We start from the raw sequence: 18,083 nt of genomic DNA, 5'->3' as shown, positions 1-18,083 counted from the left end.
TTTTCCTCCCACCTAATTACCCATGCAGCACATAGGAGAAATTGAGGCATGTACAGTATCCATACATCATATTACAGAAAATTCCCCCTTTGTCCCAAGGAGTTTGTCACCTTCCTCTGCAGCGTATGGGGGTGGTCACCAGCCAGAATTAGCTGGGTGTAGCTCACTCTGTCATTTCCCTGTCACTGCGTGGGCCCCGGGCCCCTCTGGCCGCCTGCTCACTGCTGGTGACACACAGTCTAGTCCCCTGTGGGCTGTGCTCTTTTAGTCCAGTTTCGGTTTAGTGGGCACGTGCTGGCAGGGGGCCCTGTGATTTATAGGTCAGACTAGCTGACCGGTGGCCCCTTCTGCCCTTAACTGCCGGGCCTGTGACCTGAGTCTGGCTCACCCATAACGTCGTGAGTCTCCGAGGAAAGCCAGGGGCCCCCTGGGGATTGCGAGCCTTGTGACGCGTGCGCGCTGCAGCGATGGGAGACGTTATCTGTGCACACTGGAAACACGTCCTCAGTGGCTGCTTCACAGCAGCAGTCCCCAGGGAAGGTGCCACGGGAGGTCAGAAAGGGGAATCTCTCGGGATGCTTGCAAGCTAACGGGATGGCTGCCTGTCTCCTACCAGCTCAGGTGTTACTGGAGCACGGTGAACTCAGCAGGCAGCCTGAACCACAGCCCATCGCGGGAGAGGGCAGCAGGTTACCCCCAAGGGGGGATGGGCTCCTGGCATACGCACAGCCCTGGGGTTGGGGGACAGCTCCAGAGGGGCCTTCCCAGGTGCAGGAGCACCCTGCCCCCGCCTCACCAGCCCCTGGGACATCGGAACCCCAGAGACAGGGCTGGGTTAAGACCAAATGCCCAAGGGCTCACCCCCTGCTCCAGCCTAGGGGTCAGGGCAGCCCAGGTGGCCGACACGGGGAGGGGGAGTTCGCTGCCCTCACTCCCTGGCAGATGACAGGGAGGAGCCAGTGGCAGGACCCCAGCCCAGTTCCAAACCCCAGGGCTTTGGGGTGGCAAACGGGCACAGGTCTCATGACAGCTCCTCGTGCCCCCCGTGAGTGCGAGCGACCAGCCCAGCCCTAAGGGCGGACGGGACCCAGCTCCAAGCTGCGGACTGGATACGGGACGTTTAATTGAATAGCAACGGCGCTGTAGACACAGTTAAGGACACAACAGCTCCTGCCTGCTGGCTGGGGTTGGACTAGGTGACCCTTCTAACCCTGTGGTTCTGTGTCCTAACTCTTGGAAGTGCCAGGCAGGAAGCTACCAAGGGGATGCGAAAGATGCTGTGGCACCTGTGAATAACACTTGTGGGTTCGAACTTCCCCAGGTCACTGGTTAAAGTGCCCTGCCTAGTTCGGTCTGGAAGGGGGAAGAGATGTGACAAAGTGGGAATATTCTGTAATATTTGAGGGGGGGGGGGAAAAACCTGTTTGTGCCTCAGTTTCCCTTAAGATGCATTGTTACTCAGTGGGTGGGAAAGGCCTGTTTGCTCTAAGACACAGGGGTGTGGGTGTCACCTCGCCATCTGGGTGTTGGTCTCCGCGGCCTTGAAAAGACAACCATAAATCCAGTTGCTCAGATATTGACACCACAGAGGGATTTGGATCTCCCCACCTGGACAGGGGAGGTGTGAGGCGGGGACAAAGCTGCTGCTGGCAGGAGTCAGGGCTCTCACCTGGAGTCTGATGAAGCAGGTCAGACGAGGGACAGACAAGTCTTGCACCAAGGGGTCACTGCAGCCTGGCTGGGCTCTGGGCTGACCAGGATGGACCCTGCTGTAGCCTGCAGCTCTCTGGGCTCCCCTAAGGCCTCCCTATGCCCTGTGACAGTTGTTATCACACCCCGACCTTTGGAGCAGTCCCTGGAAGGCCCCCTGGAGTGGGCCAGACCCCCAGGGCTCTCACCCTTTCTCCAGGGCAGGCCGTATGGCTTCACTGACCCCTTAGACCAGTCCCCTAGGCCTGCAGCCCCCTGCTCCACCCCATGAGCCCCAGTCAGCGAGTCCCCCAAAGCCAAACCCTGGGGGAGCATGGCTCGTTCTGTAGTCATGGTAGTCAGTATTTTCATTAATGACTTGGGTAATGGAGGAGAGAGTGTACGTATAGAATTTGCAGACGACACCAAGCTGGGAGGGGTTGCAAACACTTTGGAAGACAGGATGAGAATTCAAAATGGCCTTGACAAATGGGAGAACTGGTCTGAATTCAACAAGTTGAAATTCAGTAAAGACGAGTACAACATACTTCAGTCAGGAAGGAAAACTCAAATGCACAACTGCAAATGGGACCACCTGGCTAGGCGGTAGGACTGCGGGACAGGAGCTGGGCATCACAAATTCAATACGAGTCAACAACGGGATGCAGTTGTAAAAGAAAAGGCTAAGGTAATTCTGGGGTTTATTAAGAGGGGTGTTGCATGTAAGACAGGGGAGGTCATTGCCCTGTGCTACACAGCACTGGGGAGGCCCCAGCTGCAGCACCGCGTCCAGGTCTGGGTGCCGCACTCCAGGGAAGATGTGGATAAATTGGAGGGAGTCCAGAGGAGAGCAACACAAATGATCCGAGGTTTCGAAAGCGTGGCCTCTGAGGGAAGGTTAAGCAAGGGCATGTTCACTGGTGAGAACAGGAGCCTGCGGACCTGATCCCAGTCTGCAGGCAGGACAAGCAGGAACGGGCCTGCTCTGCTGCAGGGGAGCTCGAGGGAAACATTGGGGAAAGCTGTCGAACTCTCAGGGTAGCTAAGCTCCGGACCAGGCGTCCGGGGTGGGGGGTGGGATCCTGTCACTGGAGGTTTTAAGACCAGGTTGGACAAACCCCTGTCAGGGCTGGTCTAGGGTCACCTGGTGCTACCACAGCGCAGGGAGGGAACTGGAGGACCTCCCAGCCCCACATTTCTCTATATCCCCCACCCCCCGGAGACAGGAGAGCCATTTGGGGCTTAGTTGCTGGTGTCCCCCCTCCCTCTCTTTGCTCTGTGCGCAGGTTTGGCTTCGCTGTATTGGCTTACAATGCCCCATGACTAGCCAACAGCAAGACGGGTGAATCGACTTCCCTGGTCTGCCTCAAACCTGTTTGTCAGCCTGCCCGGATTCAGATGGTGACACGTGTTTCCCTCTTCACCAGCCGCCTGCAGCCTCACCCCGGGAGCGTGGGGAGCAGCCTGAGCCTGGCTTTCCCGACATGCCCTGTGGATAAATGCCCTGCAAGCTGTGCACCAGGAGGAGGTGCTGTTACAGAGCAGTTGGTACCAATGGCCTTGGTGTCAGATTCCCATCAAACACAAACCCCCCATCTCCATGTCCACGGCCTGTCCCATCCCGCCACCCGATCATCTCCCAGACACCACTGGGCCAACTCCGCCTTCGCCCTGCCAATGGGACAGCAGACACTGGGCACTTGCAGCAGTTCCCACCTTTGCCCTTTCTGCCCGGCTGCCCTTACACGCAGGGCGAGCTCCCCTGAAGCTCTGCAAGGCCACCTCATTGGCTCCATCCAGCTCCCTCTGCCGCCAGGCCTACAATAACCCCCCAGCTTCACCGAGACCATTTCCGTCTCCCTGCCGCCTTGTGCTCTGCCATCTGTCTGTTGTACCCCGGCTCTCTCATCTCACACGTGGCCAGTGAGCTCCAGGGGCAGGGACTGTCCCCGTCATATGCTTGCAAATTGCCCAGCATGGCGGCGCCCCGATCTCGGTGGGGGTCTGGGCAGCTGCATGGACACAAATCAAGCCATGCCAGGGCTCCAGGTGAGTGTGACTGATGGGGGGTGATAACCAGGACTTGCTATGGGGCCAGGCCCCTCACTCTGCAGGAGCAATGGGGGGACCCTGTAGCAACTGCTGTGGGGCTGGGCCCCTCACCTCAGGAGATGCGGGGCCCTGTCTCTCTCTCTGGTTTTGGCCCCAGCCCAGCGTGGCTTCTCCAGCTTTCTCTCTTCTGAGAATTGGTGCTTCCAGCTATGTGGTTTCTCTGCTTCTCCTTTCTGTGCCTTCGGGGTCTCCCCTGCCGGGCCGGGGTGAATATATACGGGTCACACACAGCACACCCCAGCCCTGCTTCAGCACCAGACTCCCCAGCCCTGCGAGCAGCAGAGAGCACTGACTCTCCGAGGTAGGGCTGGACACGATGTGCGGGGGGAGCCAGCCGGCAGCCTGGCCAGGGGCCCAGCACTCCTGAGGGCAGGATAGGGCTCAGCTGTCTGAGCCGGGGAGCCAGCTGTGGACTCCCCGCCGGGGGAAGGGCTGGGAGCCCCATGGCTAGGGGGTTAGAGCCAGGGCGGCCCCAGGGAGTGCACTGCCTTCTCTGGTGCTGGGGTCCGCAGAGTTTGGGGCTGGGGAGGGGGCTGCAGAGGAAACAGCTACCTTGGCCCACTGCAGGCTCTGGGGGTAGAGTCTGGCCTGACCCTTTCATGCTCCCTGATCCATGGGGCTCTCTACCCCTCCCCCAGTGCTGCCCCCCCCCCACCTCATGCACCTCCTTTTACCTGCCCGGGCCCATCACCTCGTCCTCTTCAACAGCTTAGCCCACGGCCTTTTCCAGCACCTGCTTCCTTGTGGACCCCTCTCTGCCAGCCCCAGGTGCACAGACCCACACTCCCACCCCAGAGAATGGAGCCCCCATCATGCCAGGCACAGCCCCTCGACCTGCAATCAGGGCCTCGCCCTGCCCCCCGAGACCCGGGCCCCACCACGCCAGGCATGGCACAGCCCCCTTCTCCCGCCCCAAGATCAGGGCCCTGTTGCACTGGGTGTGGCACAGACAGACAGACAGAGACAGTCCCGGCTACATAGACGAAGGGCCCTGGCTGCTTATTCTGTGGCTCCTGTGGAGAGGGTCCCCCAGGACCCCAGGCCTATGGGCTGGGCCCTTCACGCTGTGACTGGGAGTCCCTCAGGCAGGGGCTGAGCGCTCAGACCTTGGGGCTAGTCTCAGGGGGTGCTGGGGCTTTGGGACGTGGAGCTCCCTGTGGGTGCCCATGCGAAGCACTAACTCTGCCCTTCCTGCCCCACAGATGCTGATGCTGGTGGCCCTAGTGCAGGTGCTGTGTGTGGTCCCTGCAGCAGCCCTGACAGACTTCCCCAGCAAGTGTGAGTCACGCCCTGGGGAGGGTGATAGGGAAGGAGACTGTGTGTGGGCATGCAACACACCTGGCCCCTGCGCCGGGGCGGGGGGGGAGCACAGGGCCCTGGAGAGGGGTAAGGGTACATCTGGCCCCCTGGGAGTAGGGGAAGGGGACACAGGGCATGCCTGGCCCCCTTGGGGGGGGAAGGGGGGAGGCACAGGTCACGCAGGGCCCTAGACGGGGTAGGGGTACATCTGGCCCCCTGGGAGTAGAGGAGGGGGACACAGGGCATGCCTAGCCCCTTTGGGGAGGTAGGGGGGAGGGGTACGTCTGGCCCCTAGGGGTGGGGGGGCAGCGGGTACACCCTGCCCAGGGCAGGGGTGGGGGTGTTGCAGCCCTTGGGTCTGGCCTGCCCCAGGCCCCCCCGCTGGGCGCTGACGCGGCGGGTTCCCTTCTCCCCAGTTCTGGTCGGGGACGTGAACGGCCAGGTGGCGGTGACCTGCGACACCGCCCAGGAGCACGTGTCCTGGAAGCAGAACGAGCATCTGGAGATCATGGCCGAGCACCACATCGCCGGCCGCACCCTCACGCTCGAGGGCCTGGACCAGCCGGCCACCGGCAACTACACCTGCTGGCACGGCCCTCGCCTGCTGGACTCCACCTACGTGGTGGTCAGCGACCCGGACTACCCCCTGCTGCAGGGCGCCCCAGGTGCCTGCCACGTGGGGGGCAGAGGCTGGAGCTCGCGGGGGCGAGGGAGGGGGCGCAAGGGGGGGAGAGCCAGGAACTCCAGCTCCCCCGGGGCTCTGCGCCAACAGGGCAGGCAGGGGGCACAGCCCATGGCTGTCTGCTCCCAGGGCACAGAGCGCGGGGGGCGGGCTCGCGGGGGGCTCACCGGTCGTGGGGGGACTGCGAGCGCGGGGGGACCACCCGGGGGGTCACGCTGTCAGGGGCGGGGGTGACCATCGGGGAGCGCGGGGGGGCGGACTCCAGGGCCGGGGGGCCGGGCTCTGGCGGGTCGCTGGGGGGCCGGGCGATGTTGACTCCTCCTGCCCCCAGGCAGCGCCGTGACCTGCCGGGCGGAGTCCTACGGCGGCGAGCTGAGCTGCTCCTGGACCGCGCTGCGCCCCGCCGCCTTCCGCGCCCGCCTCTCCCGCAGGTGAGCGCCCCGCCCGCCGTGCCGCCCCACTGCGCCCCTCCCACGCCCCACTGCCCCCTCCCCAGCCCCACTGCCCCCCCGCCGCCTTCCGCGCCCGCCTCTCCCGCAGGTGAGCGCCCCGCCCGCCGTGCCGCCCCACTGCCCCACCGTGCTGCCCTCTGCCCCAAGGCCCTGCCCCACTGCCCCGCTCCCCTTGCTGTGCCGCCCCACTGCCCCCAGTCCCCGGGCTGGGCCCTGCCCCACTGCCCCCCGCCATGCCCCCCGCCCCACTGCGCCCCCTCCCCTGCTGTGCCGCCCCACTGCCCCCGGTCCAGGCTCCGCCCCACTGCGCTCCCTGTCCCCCGGCCGGACCCCACTCCTCCCCCCGCATCCTACCCACAGTCCGCCGCCCCGCCCTCTGGCTGGACCCCTACCCCCCCTCCTCCCCTGGCCCCGCTGTGCCCCCCCATCCCGCCCCGCCTGACCTGCCCCTGCTCTGCCGCAGCCCCGACGGTGCCCCCGGGGCCTGGCTCTACGTGGGCGGAGGCTCCGCGCTGCAGGGCCCGGACCAGCCCCAGCCCTTCACGGTGACCCTGGCGGACGGGACCTTCTGCCCCTTCGCGGAGGAGCCGAGGCCGCTGGAGCTGGCGCTGGAGGGCATCTCGGCTGAGAGCTTCGTGAACATCACCCACCGCCTCTTCCTCCGGGACATCGGTGGGTCCCGCATGGTACCGGCCCCCGCCCCAGAGCCTCCCGTGTGGTACCCGGGCCCCCACTACCCCAGAGCCCCCCTGCATGGTTATCAGGACCCCCCACTCACTGCCCCAGAGCTCCTGCCCCCGCATGGGTATCAGGCCCCTCACTGCCCGAGAGCCCCCCTGTGTGGGTACTTGGCCCCCTACTGCCCCAGAGCCCCTGCCACCGCATGGGTACCAGGACCCACATCCTCCCTTTCCATAGACCCCTGCATGGCTTCAGGGACCATTCCCTCCTCGCCACATAGGCCCCCCCATGGCTACTGGAGCCATCTCCCCCCACCCCATAGCCCCATCCATGGTTACCAGGACAGTCATGCCCCCCCCCATGGCTATCGGGACGGTCACCCCCCACCCTGCCCTAGAGAGTCTCCCATGGATTCATGGATTGTCAGCCCGCCACCCCCCATTCACTGGCGTATGGACTGTCTCTGTCCCCAGCCATGCCCCACAGATCCTTCCCATAGGTACAGAGATTGTGCCCCCCCCGCCCTGCTCCATAGCGCCCCTCTCCCATGGTAGAGGAATCATCCAAAGGGCCTGGTTCCTGCCTTGGGTCTGTTCCAGCTCAGTGTGTCCAGAGCTGGGGTTAGGCAGCCTTGGGGTGATGGGGCCCTTCCCGAAAGGCCAAGGGGAGGGAGTACCCAGAGAGTGGAGGGGCTCCCCTTGCCCATCTGTCTGATCCCACCCGCCCCCATGACTAACGACTCTCTGTGCCCACAGTGAGGCCGGGCCCCCCGCAAGACGTGACTGCGCAGAGCAAGGGTGGGCTCCTGCACCTGTCCTGGGCCCCCCCAGCCTCCTGGTCCAGCCCACACTCCTACTTCCTCCTGCGCTACCAGCTGGAGTACGAGCACTGGGACGGCACCAAGGTAACTGTCCCCCCACCTGTCATTCATCCTGCCTGGGCTTGTGTCACCCCTTCTCTGCCTATCACCACGGCACCAAGCCACGCCCCGACCCATCTCCCACCTGTCACCCCCCCCGCTTGTATCCTCCCCCCCCGCCTGTCCCCCACGCCATACACAGAGTCTGTGGCTAGACGAAAGCACTGTCATCACCAGTGTGACCTCCTGTGCCACACAGGCCAGAGGACGTCCCTGAGTTCACTTCTGTCTGAGCGAGGGCAGAGGGGTTAGGAAACCATTCAGTTTCCTTTTAAAAATCATCAGTGACCGAGACTCCACCACAGCCCTTGGGAAGAGGTTCCCATGGTTCATGTCCTGGACATCAGGCACAAACTTTCAACACTCTGAACATGTCTAGGTTCAACTTCCAGCCGCTGGATCGGATTAGACCTTTCTCTGCAGGATTGACGCGTCGAGCCCCTTATTAAATACTTGCTGCCCAAGCACCGGTAGACAAGGATCAAGTCACCCTGAACCTTCTCTTTGTTCTGCTAAACAGACTGAGCTCCTTGCGTCTGTCACTGTCAGGCTGGTTTTCTAATCTTTAATCGTTCTCCTGGCTCTTCTCTGACCCCTCCTTCTTGAATTGTGGGCACCAGACCTGGGCGCAGCATTCCAGCTGCAACCACCCCAGTGCCAAATCCAGAGGGAAAATCGCCTGTCGGCTGCTCAGTGTTCCCCTGTTGATGCATCCCAGGATGGCATTAGCTCTTTGGAACACGGCATTGCACTGGGCGCTCTTGGTCAGCTGATTATCCACCACCACCCCTAGTGCCTGTCACAGTCGTTTCCCCACCCTGTGAGTGTGGCCTTCGCTCTTTGTTCCCAGATCATAGGACTGCACATTCGGTCGTATTGAAACGCACATTGTTGTGCTTGTGCCCAGCTTACCAAGCAATCCAGATCGCTCTGTGTCAGTGCTCTGTCCTCTTTGTTATTTCCCACTCCCCCATCTTTGTGCCATCTGCAAACTTTATCAGCGATGATTTTATGTTTTCTTCTAGGTCACTGATAAAAATGTTAAATAGCGTAGGGCCAAGAGCTGATCCCTGTGGGACCCACGAGAAGCACGCCCACTTGATGATAAGAGGGGTGGTACTCTCATGGGTCTGTGATTGGTTAAAAGATAGGAAACAAAGGGTAGGAATAAATGGTCAGTTTTCAGAATGGAGAGAGGTAAATAGTGGTGTCCCCAGGGGTCTGTACTGGGCCCAGGCCTATTCAACATATTCCTGAATGATCTGGAAAAAGGGGTAAACAGTGAGGTGGCAAAATTTGCAGAGGTTACAAAACTACTCAAGATAGTTAAGACCAAAGCTGACTGCGAATTGTTACCAAGGGATCTCACTAAACTGGGTGACTGGGCAACAAAGCGGCCAGTGAAATTCAGTGTTGATAAGTGCAAAGTAATGCACATTGGAAAACATAATCCCAACTACCCATACAAAATGATGGGCTCTAAATTAGCTGTTACCACTCAAGAAAGAGATCTTGGAGTCACTGTGGATAGTTCTCTGAAAACATCCACTCAATGTGCAGCGGCAGTCAAAAAAGTGAACAGAATAGAATCATTAGGAAAGGGCTAGATAATGAGACAGAAAATATCATAATAGGTAATAACATAAATCCATGGTGCTCCCACACCTTGAGCACTGCGTGCAGTTCTGGTTGCGCCTCTCAAAAAAGATACATTAGAATTGGAAAAAGTACAGAGAGGGGCAACCAAAATGCTGAGGGGTCTGAAACGGCTTCCATAGGAGGAGAGATGAAGAAGACTGGGACTGTTCAGCTTGGAAAAGGGACGACCAAGGCGTGGGGGTGTATGATGGAGGTCTAGAAAATTGTGAATGGTGTGGAGATAGTGAATATGAAAGTGTCATTTACCCCTTCACATATCACAAGAACCAGGGGTCACCCAATGAAATTAATAAGCAGCAGCTTTAAAACAAATACTGTATAAGTAAGTACATCTTCACACAGCACACTGTTAACCTGTGGAACTTGCTGCCAGGAGATGTTGTGAAGGCCAAAAGTATAACTGGGTTCAAAAAAGAATTTGATAAGTTCATACAGGATAGGTCCATCAGTGGCCGTTAGCCAAGATGGTCAGTGACACAACCCCATGCTCTGGATGTCCCTAAACCTCTGACTGCCAGAAGCTGGGACTGGATGACAGGGGATTCATCATCTGATAATTACCCTGTTCTCTTCATTCCCTCTGAAGCATCTGATACTGGCTATTGTCATAGAATCATAGAATATCAGGGTTGGAAGGGACCTCAGCAGGTCATCTAGTCGAACCCCCTGCTCAAAGCAGGACCAATCCCCAAATAAATCATCCCAGCCAGGGCTTTGTCAAGCTGGGCCTTAAAAACCTCAAAGGAAGGAGATTCCACCACCTCCCTAGGTAACGCATTCTAGTGCTTCACCACCCTCCTAGAGAAAAAGTTTTTCCTAATATCGAACCTAAACCTCCCCCACTGCAACTTGAGACCATTACTCCTTGTCCTGTCATCTTCTACCACTGAGAACAGTCTAGATCCATCCTCTTTGGAACCCCCTTTCGGGGAGTTGAAAGCAGCTATCAATTCCCCTCTCATTCTTCTCTTCCGCAGACTAAACAATCCCAGTTCCCTCAGCCTCTCCTCGTAAGTCATGTGTTCCAGTCCCCTCATCATTTTTGTTGCCCTCCGCTGGACGTTTTCCAATTTTTCCACATCCTTCTTGTAGTGTGGGGCTCAAAACTGGACACAGTACTCCAGATGAGGCCTCACCAATGTCGAATAGAGGGGAACGATCACGTCCCTCGATCTGCTGGCAGTGCCCCTACTTATAAAGCCCAAAATGCCATTGGCCGCCTTGGCCACAAGGGCACACTGTTGACTCATATCCAGCTTCTTGTCCACTGTAACCCCTAGGTCCTTTTCTGCAGAACTGCTGCCGAGCCACTCGGTCCCTAGTCTGTAGCGGTGCATGGGATTCTTCCGTCCTAAGTGCAGGACTCTGCACTTGTCCTTGTTGAACCTCATCAGATTTCTTTTGGCCCAATCCTCTAATTTGTCTAGGGCCCTCTGTATCCTATCCCTACCCTCCAGCGTATCTACCTCTCCTCCCAGTTTAGTGTCATCTGCAAACTTGCTGAGGGTGCAATCCACACCATCCTCCAGATCATTAATGAAGATATTGAACAAAACCGACCCTTGGGGCACTCCACTTGATACCGGCTGCCAACTTGACAAGGAGCCATTGATCTGATTTATATTCATTACTATCAGCTTACCCTTTCTTCCATGTATTATTTATTTTATTTTTAAGAGCTGCTTTTATTTCCCCTCTTTTTAACCAGTGTAGCCTTCTTCCTGGCTTTTTGGGCATCTACTAACATGTTCTTGAACAGTTCCCAATTATCATTCACATTTTCTGTTTTCAATTGTCTCCCAACTGATCTGGCTTATGATTGTTTTCAGCTTGGCCCTTTTAAAGAGCCAAATATATATATAACTGTTTGGACTTTATTTTGCATTTGCATCGCAAATGTGATCAAGTCATGGTCACTTGAAACGAAGCAACCACCCACTCTAGTCCTGTCAGCACAAGGTCTCCCATGTTGCTACAATGCTGTTTGAGTCAGGAAGTTGACTTCTGTCACTTTCAGATGTGCTCCCCACCCCCCTGCCAGCGTCACTCATGGCTCCCTGTCCAAACCCCAGCCCAGATCAGCAGCCACCTTCTCCGAGGGCAGCCTGGCTTCAGGCCCAAATGCTGAGAATCACAGGTCTCCTCTCCCCTCCCCCAGGGTTCCTTTCTCCCTGCCCGTGTCACATCTCCCCTCTGCCCTGCTGAGGTCACGGCAAGCCCCCCCCTCACTGTTTCTCTGTATTTCAGGGTTCCCTCCAGCTGGAGGGGGTGACGGAGATGAGCGTCGAGGGGGATGTACGGCGGGTGCAGATCCGCTGCCAGGACCCCTTGGTCAACTCCACCTGGAGCCCCTGGACCACCTGGGAGAACGTGTGATGGGGCCTGTCAGAGCTGGGCCTGCAGCCCCCTTACCCTCAACCCATCCCCCCATCTGCTGTATTTAACCCAACCTATGCTGCCCCCATCCAACCCCATTGCTGGGAGGCCTAACACTAGTCTGACAGACCCCCAAAAGGCATCTAGGGTTCGGGGCTGCCAACCCCAGAGCCCTGTCCCATCTTGATCCCCCTCCAACCAGCTCCCACGGCTGGGATCTGCTCTCTGGAGTGCCTACAATAAACGGCAGCTGGTGCCCTGGACTTGGTGTTGTCTCATGGTTCAAGGGTGGAGGGATGGGCCAGGCTGGGGGGGGGGGGGCAGCTTATGGTGGGAGGTCTTTGTGTCGCGTGGGGATGGAATGGGAATGGCCCCATGGAAACTGGCTGTTCCCTCCAGAGGCAGTTCCTGGGTCTGCCCCAGACCAGACCCTGTGCTCCAGAGAATGTCCCTCCAGCCAGGCGGGTGTCCCGCTTCCCCAAGGGGCCATGGCCAGCATGGTTCTGTGTGCAGTCCCTACAGCCTGCCGAGGAATGCCCCCAGGTCCCTTGTGGGGAGACGTGTACCCCAAAGGGAGCACTGCACCCCCACCTCCCCTGATCGGCCGGGACTCTCAGCCGGGGGGTTAGCAGGTGTCTGGAACACGGCGTAGCCAGGCCTTGGTTACCACAGAGAGCAGCAATTTACAGCCTGGGCCCGCAGGGTCAGCCCCGAGCCCCCGACCCCTTTAGTCCCCATGCAGAAACGTCTCTCCCGCCTGCAGCCGCCCCCGTGGAACCACCCCACTGGGCCCCTCCTCAGCCCTTTGTCCTCCAGCTGCTCACACCTGGCTGGCCTCCTAAGGAATGGGAGTCATCCAGGGTCGTTTGTTGCCAGGTACCAAATGTCTGGGCAGTTGAAGTGGCCATTGTCTTCTTGGATTCTCCATGGGCACCTAGGTGTCAGTCACATCTGGATTGCTGGTAACAACCTTTTCCCACCACCTCGTTAACCATGCACCACATGGGGAAACCGAGGCACACACATTCATATGAAATATTACAAAAAATTCCCATTCCATCACACCCCTTCCCCCCCACGCTATATCCCAGCAGGGGCAGGTCACACCCCCATGTGGTATGTCCCAGCAGGGGCAGGTCACACCCCATATTGCCCCTCTCCCCCAGGTGGTGGCATTCAGCGTGGCTGCATAGCAGGTGGTGCAGGGCCCCCTGTACGCTCACCATGCTCTTCCTGCCGATGCATCCTGGCAGTGTCCACCCCAGGGGCCAGCTGGCTGCCGTGTCGTCTTCTGCACCCACCAGCGCCTCGTTGTCTCCCAGCACAAGCGCTTCTGGGCGCTGGTGGGTGAGACGGAGCCCCAGGCCCAGCCCGCTCTGCGCTACACCAGCCTGCTGCCCGCCGGCCCTTCAGCCAGCCCTGGCACGGCTGTGCCATGCGAATGCCTCCATGCTCAGCATCACCTGGAGGTGAGGGGGACGCCTGGCTCGCCCCAGCCTGGGGTGCCCCAGCAGGGCCCCTGCCCCGACCTGGGTGAGGGCACCATGCCCTGGTGCTGCAGACTTGAGGTGAGAGCTCAGGAAGGGGGGGCGTGCAGCTTCCATGGGGTATGGACCCGCCCCACCTGGAGGGCCCTATTCCCAGCCAAGAAGGAGGGGCTGCTGGCCATGAAGAGACCCCTGGAGCTGGTGGGAGCGGGTGGCCTTCTCGCACTGAACTAGCCGCAGCCTGGGGCAAGAGCGCTTCCCTCTAGCCCATCTCTGGGGCTGGGCCCTGCCCTTGGCCCCGGCTGGGCACTAGAGCAGAGACGTCACGGACAGCAGACAGGCTAGAGCACGCCTTTCTGCAGGATTCTCCTAGGGGGCACTGCAGGGAGCGGGGCAGGTGCCCTGGGTGGGGGAAGCGCCCAGCTACTCCAGCCCTGACCTCTCCCAGCAGGGGGCACTGCGGAGGTCTTGACCCGGAGCTGCTGCATTACAGGGCTGTGTTCGTTCCCGCCCCGTTCTCACCAGCCCACAGCAAGAGTCTCCGGCTCAGGTTAATGCCATGGGGCTTTTATTGAGGTGCTTCCCTCGCAGGCACTGGCAGAGGGGCAGTGCCAGGCTGGCCCAGCCGCTGGCCGAAAGGGTGGCTGGTGCAATGATTGGGAGAGATGAAGGGTCTGTGCTGGCCCCACGCTGACTGATGCAGCAGAGCTGCCTACGGGGGGCGCTGTGCTGATTAGCCCCACACCACCTCCGCCTGCATGGGGGCTCCCTGGGGGAAGTTGCTGGGAGAGCTGGACTGGGCCCTGTGGTGGCTGTGAGCACCCCCTTCAGGAGAGGCTGGGCTGGCTCCCAGCTCTGTGGGATCCCCCCTCTGTGTGGGGGACACCCAGTGGTGGGAGGCACCTCTGGGGGGGGCACAGCAGGGTCAGGGGAATGGGGTACAGCTCTCCCTGCTTGCCCACTGCTGTCCCTCCCTGCGCTGTTTGCCCCTTTACAGCAGGGGGTGCATGCTGGTCAGCCTTGCCCCCTCCTGGGGGGGCAGCCTGGGGCAGCCCAGGGCCTGGGGGCAGCCCTCCCTGTTGGCATGGCAGTGCTGCCTGCGCCCCGCTGCGGTTCTCCCTCAGCACGGCCGGGGGGGCAGCTCTGAGGGGGACGTCACTTGTGGTTTCGCCCTCCGGGATCCGGAGAGGGCACGTGCCACTTGTGGTTCAAGGCCCGGTGCCCGGGGGACGTCACTTGGGTCGGAGGCAGCAGCAAGAGGGCATCAGCCCCGGGAGCCCTGCTGGGGCCAAGCGGTACCTGGGGCGGGTGCTGGGCTCCTGAGGACACACCCGAGAGGCCTTGTCCAGCAGGGCCTGGCCCGTGTTCAGCACAGCGCTGGGAGGGGAAGGGAGTGGCTGGAGTCCAGGACGCTCCTGGCCTCTCCCTGCACTGGTGACGGGGGGTCTGGAGCCTGCCCTTGCCGGGCCATGGCAGAGATTGGCTGCAGCCCCTTGGCCTTGTTGCCCCACGAGACTGGGCTCTCACACGCGCCTGGCAGCACGGCCCTGGCCGCTGGTGAATGGCCCTGGGGGGCAGCTGCTCGGCTCCCTCAGCACTGGGGGCGAAAGGGGAGTGACTGGAGGGGTGTGAAGGGGACAGGGCAGCAGGGGGTGCAGAGAACGTGGGGGTGACTGGGGGCTGCGCTCCTGCTGCAGGGGCCCCCGCTGATCACAGGGGAGATGAGTAGCTCAGGCGGATCTCTTCCCCCTCCAGCAGTTTCCTGTAAGACACCCAAAGGGGATAGCGCAGCTCAGCCCCCCAGCCCACGCAGGAGCCCCCTGCCAGGCCCAACCACAGCCCCACTGCATGACAGGCCGAGCTCGGAGCACCTGTCCCAACAAGATAAACAAAGGGGGACTCTTGGTCCCGACCAGGCGGCCCGGGACACGGTGGAGCAGCTCTAGGTCCATCCAGCAGGGGGCAGGCATCACCCTGTGACCCAGGGAGCGACCTGGGCACGGAGCCATTCTGGGGGCTGGTGCTCGGGGGCCCTGTCCATAGCAGGGAGATCTGTAGGGGCAGAGCTCACTGACCTCGCACTGGGGCAACGTGGGGCTGGCGCGTCCCCCAGTCTGTGGCTGAGCATAGGTGGCACCGTAGCAAGACGGCCCGAGGGCAGCCAGAAGCATGTAACCCTTGGCTCTTCCCCCTCAGAGTGCGGAGTCAGGATCCTTCTCCCCATGCACCGGCAGGGGAAGAAACTGAGGCGAGAGGGGGCCGCAGTGCAGGGCTGGGAACCAAACCCAGGAGTCCAGACACAGCCCGCCCTGCAGCCCGCCTTCTGGGGACAGCCACTTCCTCTGGAAGCCTGGGGGAGCTGGGGGGCCAGGCAGGGCTGGGGGCCAGTACCTGTAGGCGGCGATCTCGATGTCCAGCGCCATCTTGACATTGAGCAGGTCCTGGTACTCACGCAGGTACCGTGCCATCTCCTGCTTGGCCTCCCTGATCTTCTGCTCCAGGTCGGCCACACGCTCCTGGCAGGGAGAGAGGCCTGGCCGGTCAGTGCCGCCTGGGCCCCGCTCTCAGCCCTGGGCCTGCCGTATCCAAGCCCGGGGGTCACGACCCAGCCCCCAGACCCACTGGCCAGCCAGGTCCCTGCGCCTTCACCCCCTGCTCCCCCATTCAGCCACTGTCTGGCCAGGGTACCCCAGCCCCGCACTGGGCAGAGTTCCCAACCTCCAGGCCCCACGGCCAGAGGTGCTAGGGATGGCAAAGGCTCCAGGGCTGAGGGGCAGAGCCTTCCCCAGGCTCTGAATGCCCCCACCCTGGGGCTCCCAGCCCTGCCCAGGGAGCTGGCTCCAGACAGACCCATTGACCTGCCAACGCCTCCCATGACCCCCGGCCCATCCGGCCGCCACTGGGGCATGGCCCGGTCACCTCCATGGCATTCATGCCCTCAGGGCGTCTGAGCCAACGTGGCACTTCTGCTCTCTCCTGGCCCCTGGCAGCTCCGGGCCATGGGAGCACCATCCCTCTGAGCTGGGGAGCGGGGCCGACCCGCCAGGGTCGCTGCTCATTGAGAGAGAAATTCTGCTCCAAAGAGTGTGCGCCCCCTCCCTTCCCCACTCCTTGCCGCCCCCAGGATGCGGTTTGCTCCCAGTGCCCCTCAAACGACCCGGCCGATGGCCCCGCTCCCCCTGGCCCAGAGCTGCTCTCTCCCAAGGATCGAGGGCACTTCCCAGGCTCCCTCCTTGTGCCTGGTGCCAGCCCTCCCCAGTGCAGGCTGTGGTGGCCAGCCCTGCCAGGGGCTGTTTGTGGGGAGGGCGTCGGACCCTGGCAGGAGACCCTGGCAGCCCTGGGCCCAGCTTTCTGTCCGTGCCACGGGGGGCTAAATGAAGCTGAGAACCCAGGAGTCCTGGCTCCAGGTCCGTGCGCCTGCCCTCCACAGGGGAGGGAGCTGGCTTGCCCCATGCCAGGCCGGCCCTGGCCTCACCTGGTACGTGGCCACCTCGCTGCTCTGCCTGTCCTCCGCGCTCTCCAGCTGCTTGTTGAGGGAGTCGATGACGCTGCGCAGGGCCTCGACCTCGGCCGAGCGGGACTGCAGCTGGCGCCGGTACTCGGCCGTCTCCTCCCGCATGGACCTCACCGCCTGGTTGTTCTTGCTGGCCAGCTCAGCCACCGAGGCGAACCTGGTGCGGTACCAGTCTTCGGCCGCCTGCATGTTCCTGCCGGCCAGCGTCTCGTACTGCGCGCGGATCTCCCGCAGCGCGGCCGCCAGGTCGGGCTTGGCTCCCGCCAGGCTCACGTCCACCGGCCGGCTGGCCGCCTCCACCTGGGCCGACAGCTCGGCACGCTCCTGCCCAAAGACCTTGTGGAGGAAGGCGATCTCCCCCAGCAGGGAGCCGATGCTGCCCTCCACGTCGCTGTGAGCCAGTGCGGCCTGGCTGGCCTCCTCCCGCACCTTCTGCAGCGTCTCCTCGGCCTGCAGCCGCAGCCGGGCCTCCTCCTCGTACCGCTCCTTCAGCTGGCTGCAGGCGTGGCGCAGCTGGTCCCGGCTGGCCTCCACGCGCATCTTCTCGCCCGCCTCTGCCTCCAGCAGGCCACGCAGGCCGCGCAGCTCCTGACGGTAGAGCAGCTGCCGGCGCGAGGGGCCCCGCTGCTCCTGCCGCAGCGCCTCCAGCTCCGCCCGCAGCACCTCGTTCTCCCGCTCCAGCCGGCGCACCGTCTCGACGTAGGCGGCCAAGCGGTCGTTGAGGCCGACCAGCTGCTCCTTCTCCTGGGCCCGCAGCCCCAGCAGCTCCGCGTTCAGGCTACTCACCTGGGACAGGTCCAACTTCTCCAGGGAGGCGACGCAGCCCGAGTGCGTGGCGGGGGCCAGCGCCGGCCGGTGCAGGGCATACAGGGAGGAGGAGACGGTGGACTTGGTGGAGCGGACGCTCCGGTACTCCTGCCAGGGCTTGCGGAAGCCATAGGGGTCGTAGCTCATCTTGGCCAAGGGAGCCTGGCTGCCGGGCAGCTGCAAGGGGGTGCGGGGGGGAGAGCAGGGCTGGGCCTGGAGCGGGGTTGGGGGGGTGAGCAGAGCCAGCAGGTGCAGCGGGGGAGGGGGAAGGGAAGGGGGGGGGGCACAGCCAGCAGCCGGAGCACCAGCCGCGGCTCTGCACCAATGCCAAAATGCTGCAGTGCCCTTGCCTTTATATAGGGCCTCCTGCCCGCCCCTCCCCCTCCCCCCAGCGCGGGGGGCCAAT

The 18,083-nt window shown here is 61.7% G+C and overlaps 2 protein-coding genes and 1 long non-coding RNA gene across 3 annotated transcripts; 2 read left to right on the top strand and 1 right to left on the bottom strand.

Annotated features, from left to right (window-relative positions):
• Positions 1–3,109: 3,109 nt before the first annotated feature.
• LOC141986041 (uncharacterized) lies at positions 3,110–5,603 on the top strand. The gene is made up of 3 exons (XR_012639110.1): positions 3,110–3,217; positions 5,004–5,079; positions 5,517–5,603. It is a non-coding gene; the product is annotated as an uncharacterized LOC141986041 (long non-coding RNA).
• A 5-nt stretch (positions 5,604–5,608) lies between these two features.
• Positions 5,609–12,126, top strand: LOC141987006 (interleukin-12 subunit beta-like). The gene is made up of 5 exons (XM_074952091.1): positions 5,609–5,765; positions 6,114–6,213; positions 6,698–6,906; positions 7,671–7,819; positions 11,741–12,126. The coding sequence occupies exons 1-5, from the start codon at positions 5,609–5,611 to the stop codon at positions 11,867–11,869; spliced, it is 744 nt and encodes a 247-aa protein (XP_074808192.1). The 3' UTR covers positions 11,870–12,126.
• Positions 12,127–13,936: 1,810 nt separating this feature from the next.
• LOC141986039 (neurofilament light polypeptide-like) lies at positions 13,937–17,839 on the bottom strand. The gene is made up of 3 exons (XM_074950208.1): positions 16,832–17,839; positions 15,748–15,872; positions 13,937–15,118 (listed from the first exon to the last, which is right to left on the bottom strand). Exons 1-3 carry the CDS (start codon positions 17,822–17,824, stop codon positions 15,067–15,069), a joined length of 1,170 nt encoding a protein of 389 aa, XP_074806309.1. The 5' UTR covers positions 17,825–17,839; the 3' UTR covers positions 13,937–15,066.
• Between the last annotated feature and the right edge of the window lie 244 nt (positions 17,840–18,083).

The sequence above is a fragment of the Natator depressus genome, chromosome 4, assembly GCF_965152275.1.
Source record: "Natator depressus isolate rNatDep1 chromosome 4, rNatDep2.hap1, whole genome shotgun sequence".
NCBI lineage: Eukaryota > Metazoa > Chordata > Testudines > Cheloniidae > Natator > Natator depressus.
The sequence above is the reverse complement of the archived record's forward strand: the minus strand, read 5'-3'. Positions and strand labels throughout refer to the sequence as shown.